The sequence below is a fragment of the Ovis aries genome, chromosome 20 (genome assembly GCF_016772045.2).
Source record: "Ovis aries strain OAR_USU_Benz2616 breed Rambouillet chromosome 20, ARS-UI_Ramb_v3.0, whole genome shotgun sequence".
NCBI classification, from domain to species: Eukaryota; Metazoa; Chordata; class Mammalia; order Artiodactyla; family Bovidae; genus Ovis; species Ovis aries.
Genome location: NC_056073.1, coordinates 9,425,990 through 9,439,838, shown reverse-complemented (window position 1 = coordinate 9,439,838; position 13,849 = coordinate 9,425,990). Strand labels below are relative to the sequence as shown.

The 13,849-nt window shown below is 48.3% G+C and overlaps 1 protein-coding gene across 9 annotated transcripts in view; it reads right to left on the bottom strand.

Moving 5' to 3' along the window:
* Positions 1-9,010, bottom strand: part of PPARD (peroxisome proliferator activated receptor delta) — an 88,741-nt gene extending 79,731 nt beyond the window's left edge. For 7 of the 9 annotated variants that reach the window (XM_060403105.1, XM_042237247.2, XM_060403106.1 and 4 more), the window contains exons 1-2: positions 8,914-9,010; positions 5,282-5,366 (exon numbers count right to left, since the gene is read on the bottom strand). Coding sequence is in view for 2 of the 9 variants with exons in the window: in XM_060403109.1 (XP_060259092.1) it covers positions 5,282-5,294 (13 nt within the window). In the remaining 7 variants the exon portion in view is untranslated. Of the gene's footprint in view, positions 1-1,922; positions 2,056-5,281; positions 5,367-5,509; positions 5,637-8,913 lie in introns of those variants that run through there. The other 2 variants (XM_060403107.1, XM_060403110.1) reach the window with 2 other exon arrangements.
* Between the last annotated feature and the right edge of the window lie 4,839 nt (positions 9,011-13,849).

Below are 13,849 nucleotides of genomic sequence, written 5' to 3'. Positions count from 1 at the left end.
AGGTGACTGAGGATGATACATTTCCGACATGCTTATCTCATGGGTTTTATTGATCCGCTGGTCACCAGTGGACCCAGCTGGCTAAAAATATTTAGTAGGGAAATGACAGAGGACTGGTTCTTAACCAGGGGTGACTTTGTCCCAAGAGGACATGTGGCAATGTCTGGAGACATTTTAGGTTTTCATCAAGGTTGGGGGGGTAAAACTGGCCTCTGGTGGGTAGAAGCCAGGGATGCTGTCTGACATCCTACAATATGCGGACAGACCATACAGTAAAGAGGCACCAGCCCAAAATGTCTACAGTGCCGGGGCTGAGAAACCCTATGCCAGAGAAAACAGAAGTGGAGGTAAAGAAACCAAGATGACGGTCACAAGCACGGAATGCTTTATGGGATTAAGGGAAATGGTAAAGGCACACCTGGCCTGCTTGTTTGGAAAAAGGGATGATCAGTGAGCTCTGGGTTCTGGCAAGTTCAAGGACGGCCTGTCTGGGAGGCGAGTGGGCCCGCAGACAGCTGTGTACGCAGAGCAGCTTGCCTTGCCCCCGCTGCTGGCAGGAGGGCAGAGCTGGCTTGTGCTTCCAGCAGAGCGGTAGCCAAGAAACTCTGGGCCACTGAGGTCACAATTCTTGGATGAAGGAAATGCCAAAAGCAGTCATAAGATAAGGACCAAAGATTTATAGCAGGTTACAAAGAAAAGCAACAAAAATCTGTTTTTAGGTCCCTAACAATATGATAATAAAGAAATGAACTTAAACATGAGGTCATTTTCCCATAACACCTGGGAGACTCTCCCTTCAGGATCCATCCCGTGGAGGAAATCTTTCAAAGCTGTATCGCTATGAGCCATAGATAACTGGGGAAGGGTCTCGGGAGAGCTCCCGAGATGACACCAAGGCCTGGGAGAAGTCAGGCTTCGCAGGTGGCACGTGAAAGGAAAAGAAGAGCAACATACTGCCCAGAACTCCAGGAACTCCTGAGGAGCAGATGAAGACTCCTGTCAAGGGGGGAGGGGCCTGGTGCAGGAAACCACTTCCTCCCGAGCTCAGCGCCCCAGAGCCTGGCTCGGGAAACCAGCACTTACAGCGGCTCCTCAGTCTCCAAGTCGCAACTCCACACCCTGAGTGCTAAGAGTCACAGCCAGCTCTGCCCAACAATAATGCCGCTCCAGCACTTCCCCCGGGCGTCTTCTCAGACAGCAAAGAGCCACAGAGACAGGTCAAGGGCATGAGGTGCTGAACTCGGCAGCCAGGGCCCTGGGAACTGCGGAAGCAGCCAGCCCCTGCTAAGGCTGGAGACCCGTGACAGCAGTCTTAGCTGGGTCTCAAGCAGTTCCTCCAGCCTCGTCCTCCGTCCCTGTTTGCTGTTTCCCCCTCAACCCTCTTCTTTCCCCATCTTCATCCCTCTCCCTCCCATCCTTTCGTCTGTCCCCTTCTCACTCTTTTCCGCACTTCCTCTTGGTGATACTGAAACTGTCAGTGGTGTCACACGAAGCCTCATCTTTCCTGCTTCTTATTTGACAAATTATGAAGAACTTTTTAATGTGTCTTGCCAATAAAACCTAAATTCAGTTGCCTTCTAACTTTTGTGAGCCCTTTAACCTCTCTGGTGTATCAGCACTCCTAAACGACACGTGTGTATCTGTGTGTGTGCGTTACTCCACCCAGGCTCTGTGTACTTAACCTGTGTGGCCGGCAGCTCAAAATCAATTAATTTCAACAGCAACCAGAGGAACTCAGATTATACGTGAGGAAGAATTTCCTCACACTTAAGACTACTGCAGTAATCTCCTACCTAACCTCTCTACCTTCATTCTATCTCCATTTAATCAACCCTTGTGCAATGTTAACATAATGACTCCTTGCTCTAAAACCATCAGCAGTCACCCATTGCCCAAAGAACATGGAGTGCACATTTCCTCACCTGGTATTCAGTGGCATCTGTCAAGCTACTAGAAGTTTCCTAACAGTGGTTTCCAGAAATGGAAATTGTGAGAAAACACACTTTTCTCCTGTGAGTATTCGTTTACAGGCCAGGTTACCTCACAGAAGGAATGCTAAAAAAAAAAAAAAAAAAAAAGCAATACCTGCCCTGCATGGAGGCCTCTCTCCCTCCCAATGAACCATGTGTCCTGTTGCTCATACCCCTGTGCAGCCCTCTCCTGAATCTGAACCGGTCCTATGACCAAGAAGACACAAAGTGACGTTGTATGACTCCCAAGGTGAGGCCCTAAGAAACCTTGCCTGTATCTCTCGACACGCTCAGTCTTTGTATATTTCTGCTCAGAACAGCTGCCATACTCTGAGAGGCACAGGGCACGTGGACAGGCCCTGTGTAGGTACCCTAGTCAAAACCAAGCGTCAAGTGCCGTGTGAGTGAGCCAGTGTGGACGTCCAGCCCAGCCGTGCGTTCAGATGATCCTGCCTTGTCTCCACTTGACTAGAGCAACATGAGAGACCCCAAGTTAGAATTACCCAGCTGAGCCCAGACAACCCACAGAATCATGAAAAATAATAACATGCCAATTTCACTTAAGAATGTCCTAGATGAACCAATAAAAAACGAACTTAAATCATGCCCCTTGAGTGCATGTCTTTTTTTTTTAGGCTGTGCCACGAGGCATGCATGGCCTTAGTTACTCAACCAGGGATTGAACCTGTGCCCCCTGCAATGGAAGGGAGGAGTCTTAACCACTGGACCATGAGGAACAGGAACGTCCCAAGTACATGTCTTTTAAATGTCCTTTGTAACAAATCAGGAGTTCCAAGACTGTTCCAAAGAAAAGCAATTGTGCAATTGTCTGAGTTGCAAGCTAAACTAGCCACTTTTTTTCCTTCATAAAGTACCATTTTTACTTGAAACAAAAGAATAACAGCCAAATAAATTATGATTATTTAGACTGGGTATTTAACAAAATTTTTCTTGAAAATGAAGTGAGCTGTCACTTCAAGAAAAGAAACTGACAGTATGTTACCAACAATAAAAAATCTACCTTTCAAGAAAAAATCCAAATTATAGAAAACTTGTACCCACCACGGTGAGCTTCACAGCTTTCTAATACTTGAAGGATAAAATCAGTGGTCTGAATATGATTTACTGATGTTGTACAATGAAACGTATTTCATATGTATATATTTCTAAATATATATAGAAAATATTTTTTCTATATATATACATAGAAAATATATAACTCAGTGAACCAATATTTTCCAAAGACCAAAATAAAAGATCCATTCGAAGCGCAAGATGGGCCAATGGATTTTAAATGTCACAAAATATGAGAAGTTTGTTTATAAGGTTTCAGACTCCACATTCCAACTAACCTTTAAGAAACTACCAGTTGTCCAGTTTTGGTACAGTATTAAAGAAGAACATCCATAATTATCTGCAAGAGCTATTAAAATACCCTTCTCCTTCTCAATTACCTATCTGTATGAGGCCAGATTTTCTTCATATTCTTCAAATGAGACTGTACTTCAAGAGACTGAACACAGAAATAGCTGTGAGAATCCAGCTCTCTTCTATTAAACCAGATATTAGCAAAAATGTAAAACAATGTCCCTCCTCTCAATATTTTTGTTTTAGAAAATAGTTATTTTTCATTTAAAATGTCATTTGCGATAAATGTAATGGCTTTATTACTATATTAAATGAATTCATAAATTAGTAATTTTTAAAGCTGCCTTGGTTTTAATTTCCAATACAGTAAACAAAAGTTCATGACGTCCTTAACAATTTTTAAGAGCATGAAGTTGACTTCAGAATAAACCAGCTTCCTTTCAAGGTGGCCAATCTGATGCCCAGTTTCTTTAAGGACAAAGCCAACCCTCACGGATGACTCGCTCCTATCAATGAGAGTCCTTGTACGGCACATGTTTTTAGTGCTCACTGGCTCTCAGCGTTCAAAAAATGTCTTTATGCACATGTGCAGGCCATGGGGACAGCCACGGACCAGGTCTGAAATCGTCTGTCACAGCATCTGGCCCCAAAAAAGTGCCTTAGGTGGGAAAGACTAAGATGACAACACCAGTTTTTTGAGATTAACACTGAAACATCCGATAAAGCTACAGTCTCATCTTTGCCAGTGGAAACTAAAGAAAGAAAACTTCCGGCTGGGGCCAGGAGCTCAAAGTGAAGAGATGAACAGGACAACCGGCCCTGGACGTGGACAATAGCTGCCACTGTGGCGGCTGCTGCCCGAACAAATGACCAAGCCAATCAGGTCCACGCAGCAGTTCTCTCCGACTCTGGGGAACCTCCCTCTCTGCCTTCTCTCAGAGAACCTCGAAGTCCTCCCAAATCCTCCTCCTTCCCGCGCACATTTCCTTCAAAGAAAAAGACCTGATATGGGACTAATAGGAGGGGCCCTTGCCTGAGACCTTCCTGCAAGATCCACAAACAGCCTGACCCCCACAGACTGACAGACACATGAGCTCAGCACCCTGTTTGGCAACAGGAAAACCCACAGGGTGTTGGAGGCAGAGAAAGGGAAGTGAAACCCATAAACAGCTATTAAAACTACTGAGCTTCAGAGATTAAAACAAATCAAACAGGAGCCCCACATTTCCCCTGGCCCCCAGCAGAGACCCCACCACAGCCAGGCTTCCCAGATAGTTGGGACAATGAACGTCGAATTCCATGGTGCTCCCCTTCTGAGAGTTTACAAAACCCGCCAGGCATCCTGACAGCCAAACAGGGAAACAGCAATGGGAAGTGCGGAGCATTGTTCTGACTCTCCTGAGGACCTAATATTCCAGCAGAGATGCTAGAAACAATTCTACGTATCACACCCAGCTCTCACATACATGCTAGTTCTGTCCCACGAACAGGGACAGAACCTGATTTCTTACCATCATCATTTTCCACGTGCCTAGTAATACACGTGGTGCACAGCAGGCACTCAAAAATGTTTGTTGCATAAATGAAAGAGAAAGGTGCACACCATCATTGTGGCCTGGCACCCATATGGACAGAGAAGAAGGTCTGTACCTTCATTCATTCAGTATTTACTTAGCATCTCCTCTGTACCAGACACTGTCCGAGACACTACAGGAAATAAAATAAGACCCCACCCTTGTGGAGTTTATGTTTCAGTGAGTGTAAAGGTGAAAAGCTTAATGCTCCTCAAAAAAAACCATGTTTAAACCACAGATTCAACAATTATCTAATTAATTACTGTCACGACCAGATGCAGTGACAGGCACCTGGGATCTGGGACCCTGCGCTAGAGAAATCACATCCATCAGTTGTCAGAGGCCCCAAGGTATGAAAGACAGGATTACCTCTTTGGTGCATCTGTCCTCATCTGTTGGTGAACAGAAGCCACTGCGTGAGTACCATGTGCATACCCCAAAACACCACACAAGGCTGCAGGAGAGAAAGAAACCGCACATCTTTAGCCGAGAGGCATCGGGGGTCAGAAAAACAGCTCTGATACATTATAATGAAACACAAGGGCTCAGAGGGTGCTCCCAGGGCAACCTGGCTCCTTCTCTGCCACTGACACATACCCTGAGATGTTGTGATTCTGAGCCTGAGTCAGCAAATATTTCCCAATCCTGGATGTCATCTGCTCATTTCCAAGTCAGCAGACACCGGCTTTGCTGCTTCTACCAGGTGGGTGGGAGGAGCTGGCGAGGTGAGGAAGAAGCCGGAGTCCAACACTCCCCACGGGTGGCAGCTCATAAACGGAGATGCCCTGAGTCATACTTGATTCCTTGACCAGAGCCCAGTGGAGACAGCACTGGAGTCACACTCTCATCACCAGCCTCTGAGCCATGAAGGCCAAGGACCATGTGGCACCGAAGAAGACCCGGCGTCTGAAACCTGATGCAAGGGGCCGTTTTCTCCCCGCCAGGCTCAAGCGTGTGCCCAGCTCTCCTGACATCACTGAACTCGGCTGCTGCGAGTGGCTCCTCCCTCCGGATCCAAAGGCACAGAGGAAGGCCCTGTAGTTTGGCTTCCCAGCCTGCAGGCAGCACCCTAGGAGGGGGGCCTCAGTGACAGAAGACAGCTGAAGCCTTTAGCAGCCAAAGGGCCAGCCCCTCCTGAGAGAAGGTGTACCATCCCAGGACATGCCGGGAGCCGCAGGCCCTGGAGACAGCTTGCACAACAGCCAGGGCAGCGGCATTCTGTCCAAAAAAGAGGCCTACGAGCTTCCCAGGCCAGCGCTCAACACTGGCTGTCCTCTCACCGGGCCCTGGGGAGCGGGCTCTGAGGAACCACAGGTAGGACTGGAAGGCTGAGTGGGGGCAACTCTTCCTGAGTGCACGGAGGAGGAAAGCAGAAGTGGAGAGGCGAGGAGAGAGGCAGCCGAACAAAAGAGCAGGTCACTGAACTAAGGGGCTGCTGGGCTACCTCACCCGTGGGATAATGTCAGGAGCCTGTCTGCCGAGCTCTGCAAAAATCACTGAATGGGCACTTGGTCATGGACAATGACGACCACCTACGCAGAAGACAACGGGGTGAACAAACTGCAAGAAGCTATCTGGCCGGAGCTGCTGGTGCCCAAGCTGCTCCCCAAGGCCTGGGCCTGACCTCCTCTCGAGCCCTTCTCAATGGCCACCTCAGTGGAAAGTGCTACCAGAGGGTAAACAGACAGAGCAGCAGCAAACAGCTCAAAAGAGTTGGATAAACTCCTGGGGAGCCAGATGCTGGACGAAAGGACCACCAAACACACGACCCCAGCTTCATCAGAAGGACTCACCAGAGGGGTGTTTTCTACAGGAACAAGGGATCCCTTTTGGTCCTGTCTGCCCAAATCCTTCCCCTAGTGCTGCTTGGGAAAGGGGACTGGCTCAGCCTTCCACAGCCCTATTCCTCTCACAGTAAAGGGTCTGTGCACAGGAGGGCTCCAAAACTTTAAAGTTTAGTCTGGCCGATTCAACTGGCTCTCCACCACAGCTCCTGAAGGCTGCCAATTCTGTGTTCAATTCTGGCTCAAAGGCATAGAGCACGATCCTCAAAAGAGGAGACCCAGAAATCCAGAGCCAGGTGAAACAACAGGCTTTCATTTTTGAACCTGCCAGTGGGTCACACTTTCAGAATCCTTCAAGATCAGACTGGACAGAGACAGAGGATATGTTATTTCCTGAACATCTCCTGAGTCCCCGAGAGGACTGACACCAAATAAAGGAGCTCAAACTGAACACATTTGTGACAAACTTTCACCTTGGCAAGAAGGTTAAACATCCAGATGCACCACGAACACGGTGGGTTCTCCAGCCCCAGAGAAGACGATGCCTGTGACTGGAAGCAAGGCAAGCTCCTGGCACTGTCTTCCTAATGCAGACCCACAAACTGCTCAGGCAGATACAACCTGATAGTTCTGTTCAAGGGGAACAGAACCTCAATGTCAGCCTCGCTCTTGGAGCCACAGGAAACGAAGCTCCCAGGGGAAACAGCAGGAGAAAAACCTTCAGGAGAACCTGCTCAGTGATTTGACATCAGAAGCCCAGAACACACTCAGTGGGTTAAGAGATGCATGAGGGAAAAATCAGCAGGTGGTTTGAGCCACCAATAACAAAAGGGATAGATAGCTGCCAGCCCCAGGGCTATCAGGCTGGCAATCTATTTCAAAACTTGAACAGGAAAAAAAATGTTCTGGAGCCAGTACAGAGGAAACAGGTTGAGGTCCACAGGCATTCTCTGGAGACTTCTCTTAGCTCTCTGGGACGGGGGACAGGGTGGAGGGCGGGAGGAAGGGCAGAGACAGGCTGGGGTATCATGGTTTTAATGTGTATAATAAGAGTGTAAAGCCATAAAGCCCTGTTTCCTGGAAGGGGAAAAGAGCTGGATGAGGCCTCCAACTACCCCTGGCACACACCCAATTCAGCGGCTGGTCTCTCCTCAAGGGTTCCTGGAAGTCAACAAACCCATAAAGGGGAAGTACTCCACTGAGACTGGGAGAATGGTCTATAAATTGGACATTATCCCTGATGCAACACCCTAGTAAATTCTCCCACACAGACACAGGTTATATTCACCTCAGACATTCAGAGCCTTACTTCAATCACAGGGCTGTACACCCTACCCCACGGGGATCTCATCTGTGGGTCATGGGAAAACAAAGTAGTGTCTGGAGCTTAATGCTTCTCCCAGAAGCAGAGGCAAGGAACTGGGAGGGAAGGGGAGATGGATGACAGGAATGCAGGGGACAGGGCTGACTAGAAAGAAATCCTGAGAGTGGGGAAAAAAAAAAAAAAAAAACAAGGCTTCTGCGGGGAACCGGGATAGGAGAGGCTTAGGTAGACAGGCACTGAAGGCATGGGCTGAAAAAGCCAAGTAACAAGGTGAGAAAGGTGTGGGGGAGGAGTAATATGGGGGGGAGGTGCAGGCAAGTGGGAGAAAGAGAGAACGGGGATGGGGAAAGAGAGCGAAGACTGGGAGGGCAAGGATAGGGGGACGAAGACAAGGATGATGAGGCGGGGGTGAGCGGAGAAGCTCTCCAAGGAGACCCTGGGCAGAGAGGGTCAAGGCTTTGGGGACACCAGAGAAGGGATGGAGGAAGAGATGAGAGGCAAGGGTGGGAGGGGACCCAGAGCCTGAGACGCCGGCTTTCAGAGCACAGAAGTGGGAAGAGGTGAAGACTCGAGGCCCAGAAGGGGCCGCAGAAATCTGGGGGTCGAGGGGAGGAGGCCCACGGTGCGGGCTCGAAAAGCGACGGGCGTCCAAAGGCTGGGAGCGCAACGGCAGCGGGGCGGCGTGCCCGGAGAGCGACGGACAGCCGCGGCCCGCCCGGGCCCGAGCGACGGGAAGCGACGGCCGCCGGGTCGGCGGACCCCCTGCGCCTCTCGCTCCGCACTCCACTCCCCGCCGGGCCTCGCGCACCAGCTTCGCGGCTCGCCTCAGCCAGGGCCCGCGGCTCTCCCGCCTCCGCCGCTCCGCCGACCCACTTCCCAGGACCCGGACTGACCTGTCCCGGCTGGCCCCCGCGCCGCCGCCGCCGCCGCCGCCGTCCCGCAGGCTCCGCAGGCGCCTCCGGCTCCTGCCAAAACTTTTCCCATTAATCCCCGGCTCCGCGCGGCGGCCGCGGCGTCACACGCTGCGCGGCCCGGCCCCGCCCCCGCCAGAGCGACGTCACCGGGCCGCTCGTCCCCGCCCCCTCTTTCCACGCCCCCTTTCCGCTTAAGCCGCGGCCAATCACCGCACGTCTGGGATCCGCCCCCTGACTCTGCCACTCCGCCCACCGCACGGGGCGCCGGGCCCACCTGCAGCGCCCTCTGGTGCCCAGGGAGGAGCCAGGGCGGAAGCTCCAGGACCGGTAAGACACGTCTGGCAAGTATCACAGAAGAGAATTGGAAGTTGGAAGGGAACGTAGCGATTATTTTAGCAACGTCTCCTTATCCTTCCAGGGAAGAAACAGCCCCAGAGAAGTTGTGTGACTTGCAGTGAGAGGCAATACGGAGGCTGGAACCTGGATATTCCACTGAAGAAGACTATGCTCCCTCTGGTTTTCACAAAGGGCTTTGTCCTTCAAGTTCAGTTCAGTTCGGTTCAGTCGCTCAGTCGTGTCCGACTCTTTGCGACCCCATGGACTGCAGCACTCCAGGCTTCCCTGTTCATCGCAAACTCCCGGAGCGTACTCAAACTCATGTCCATTGAGCCGGTAATGCCATGCAACCATCTCATTCTCTGTCGTCCCTTTCTCCTCCCGCCTTCAATCTTTCCCAGCATCAGGGTCTTTTCCAATGAGTCAGTTCTTCACATCAGGTGGCCAAAGTATTGGAGTTTCAGCTTCAGCATCAGTCCTTCCAATGAATATTCAGGACTAATTTCCTTTAGGATGGACTGGTTGGATCTCCCTGCAGTCCAAGGGACTCTCAAGAGTCGTCTCCAACACCACAGTTCAAAAGAATCAATTCTTCGGCCTTCAAGAGGCTTCTGCAACTAGAAATATGGACTTCCCTGGTGATTCAGTCGGTAAAGAATCCGGGTTTGATCCTGGGTGGGGAAGATTCCTCTAAAGAAGGAAATAGCAACCCACTCTAGTATTCTTGCCTGGGAAATCCCACGGACAGAGGAGCCTGCCGAACTACAGTCCGTGGTGTTGCAAAGAGTCGGACAGGACTGAGCGACTAAACCACCACAACTAGAAATTTATGGTTCTGGATTTCTTACTTATCTTCCTATTCATCTAATATACTTGCCCTGTAAATGGGGAACATCCTTCCTCCTGTTGTAGAAAATTCTGTTGTCCCTTTTTAACCTAGGTCTTTAGGACCTGGAAGGGACCTGTCATCCCAATCTTCAGATATACCATAAAAAGTTACTTAGCAGGATGTCCCTGCTGGTCCAGTGGCTAAGACTCTGCTCTTCCAATGTAAATGTGCTGGATTTGATTCCTGCTCCGGGAACTATATCCTGCATGCAGCAACTAAAGATCCAGTGCAGCCATAAATGAATTTTTTTTTTAAGTACCTAGCAGCTGGGATGCAGTCTTTAAAATATATATATATATCGGCTTCTCTGAGTCTTCATTGCTGCATACAGGCTTTCTCTAGTTCCTTTTAGTTGTGGTAGGCAGGCTTCTCACTGCAATGTCTTTTCTTGCACAGCAGGACTCTAGGGGGCACAGGCTTCAGTAATTGTGGCCTATGGTCTCAGTAGTTGTGGTGCATGGGCTTGGTCGCCCTGAAGCAGGTGAAATCTTTCCAAATCAGGGATCGAACCCATGTCCCCTGCCTTGGCAGGGAGATTCTTTTTTTTTTTTTTTTCAATTTTATTTGTATTTTAACACCAAAAGCATTTTGTATTGGGGTATAGCCGATTAACAATATTGTGATAGCTTCAGGTGAACAGTGAAGGGACTCAGCCATTCAATTACAAGTATCCATTCTCCAGGCAGATGGATTCTTGACCACTGGACCACCTGGAAAGTCCCTGGAAGGCAATCTTATGAAAGAGATTGGATTTATCATTTGGAGATGAACAAACTCTGTAGGTATATTATCTAATCTCCATCATCTTTAAAACAAAGATTACACTCCACTCTCTCATATACTCCCCAGGCGACACCCTCAGATATCTGGTTAATAGAACTGAGTGATTTTTTTCTCTCTGCTTCTCTTTCCCCACCTCACCCCCCACTTTGTGAAATGAATGTGCAATACTTTTGTAATTCAGACGTCAACCTCCTTGCCTCTGAGATGGAAGGAAGAATGGGTTGTGGAAGTCAAAGCCTTCCCTAAGATTTCTGCAAATTTCTGGGGGATTTATATTCTCATAAATCTCTCTGCCTCCAGGCTTCAGCTTCTGCGAGGCTGTTGCCGTCACAGTTCAGAAATGTAGAGATGAAACTCAGCCCTTCCTGAGGACTGCCCAAACCTCTTCCCACACAAAACATTCATGGGTATAGATGGTATGATGCTCCGTGCCCTGGGGCAGGATCACATGATACATTGCAAATAGTTTAAACTCACACAGCTGACATTCTTCATAAAGTTGAAGTTTTCTGATTGGCTCTTTTCCCCTTAGGGCCTGGCCTTTTCCCAAATTACTACCTCTCCTCCCTGCCCCACCATTCTCCCTTCTGCCCCACTGTGTCCAAAGAAAAAAGCAAATCCCTCTGGCTTTCTAGATGCATCTCTTCATTGCTAGGGTTCCTGCCAACATTCATGCCCTGAAGATCTCACTTCCTTCCTTTAAAAGACTCATTTCCCCTAAAGACAGCTCCTTCTCTAAAAGAAATTCTGGGAACACTGTTAAGATAGTACATTTTTTATTCCTTCTTTTTTTTTTTAACCTTGCCACAAGTCATGTGAGATCCTGGTTCCCCCACCAGGGATCAAACCAGTATTCCCGACATTGAAAGCATGAAGTCTCAACCACTGGACCACCAGGGAAGTCCCAGAGATAGTACATTTTAAACCTCACTTCATTTTTATACTAAAAGGATGTGTGTGCGTGTATGTATATATATATTCACCTAAATCAGTTAGCTTCTGTTGCTTGAGTCCAAAACAGACCAATACAGCTTCCCCAGATCTTCACTTTGACTAGATTTGCCCACAGGCACAGCTCACAATGGGAAAATTTGGTTCCTGCCAAACCTTTTCAGACCAGCCAGAGAGCTCAGCTACCAAAACCTGCTGTGATGCCCAATCACAGTGTAACTGAATGGTAACTTACAGTGTGGAATAAGGCTAGACCTGCTTTGAACTGTCGGATCTGGTGGCCTCCACAGCCATTTCAAGATCCAGCTGGCAGGGGGAGTCCTCCTTGGCCTCCTGAAATCGGCCTCCTCAGCCCTTCTCTGTCCTTCTCAGCTACAGCAGGGGCCAGAGCGGCATCACTGAGGGGTGCCTCTTTGGCCCAGAGTGACACTGGGCTTGAGAAATAGGCACTTTACATATCCTGACAACTGTTTGCAAAAAGCCTGTTACATTCCAGTCCTTCCAGTCCATTGCCCTACCTCCCCAACCCTCAGAGTGGTGACCTGGGGCAGCAATGACTGCACTTTGCACATGGCCCCTAGTTTATAGGTATCTTTGAAGGCATCAGAGATTGGATACACTCTCCTTTGTCCAGGATATTGGTAAGGTCAAGGGCATTCTTTTCTAACCCTGCAATTAAAAGACAGCAAAATATCTTCTCCTGCTCCCAAAAATGTCCCTCAGGACTGACAGCTTCTCATGCCAGTCCCAATTCAGGGTGGTCTTCTTTTCCCTGCCTTGCCGCAAACAGCAACACCTCCTGTGTCCCGTCATAGAATGGTCAAAAGCCAGGAACGGACCCCGTTTACACGTGAGGAGACTGAGGTTTAGAGATTGTCCTGCCACCTCAAGTCTAAACACTACCTGGCTTCCAAGAATGTCTAATCAGTTCCCATTTTATCTTTCTAGTCACAGTCCCTCACAGTTAGTAGTCTTCAAAATTTTTGCCCCTCTATCCCTAAAAGAATATATAAGAACTAATGCAGCTCCTTGCACATTCTTAAGGTGGCATCTAATGTTTTTCATATTGGTTTCAAACACTTGCAGAGGATGGATGTAATTTCTACTAGTTTATAAACATTAACATTTTATTATGAAACTACTATGGCAGGCGTATGTACTTAGTTGTGTCTGACTCTTTGTCGCCCCTTGGACTGCAGTCTACCAGGTTCTTCTGTCCATGGAATTTTCAAGAATATTGGAGTGGGTTTCCATTTCCTACTCCAGGGGATCTTCCCAACCCAAGGATCAAACAAGTGTCTTTTGTGTCTCCTGCATTGGCAGGCAGGTTCTTTACCACTGTGCCACCTGGTGTGCCCTTAAAACTACTATATTACCCTTTTAAATGTGTTAAATAAGACTCAAATCCCATAGTGAATAAACAGACAAACAAGGACCTACAGTATAACACAGGGAACTATATTCAATATCTTAACCTATAATGTAAAAGAATCTGAAATATATATGTCACTTTGCTGTACACCTGAAACTAACACTGTAAATTAACTGCACTTCAATTTCTTTAAATGGTCAAGACAGTAAAAAAGAAAAAAAAAAAATACATGAGCAAGCTCTTCTTCAGCAATCAAAAATTTTATTGTCTCCTCTTCTCCTTACACTTGTATTTCCATTCCACTTTCCCATTATGGGAAAGAAGCAAGTCTGAAAGGTTTTAGGCAAGTTATCTGACCTCTCTGAACCTCAATTTCCCCATATGTTAAAAAAGAGAATAATAGTATCCATCTCTCAGGGTTGCCATGACAAATAACCTGAGAAATTTCCAGACACAGAATATATGCTCAATAAACACTTTCGGGCAATATCAATAGTGGTGCTTTCTCATGTGCCACTTAATCCTCAGAACAACCCTAAAAGGGAAGCCCTATTATTTTCCCTGTTTTATCACCATGGGAACTG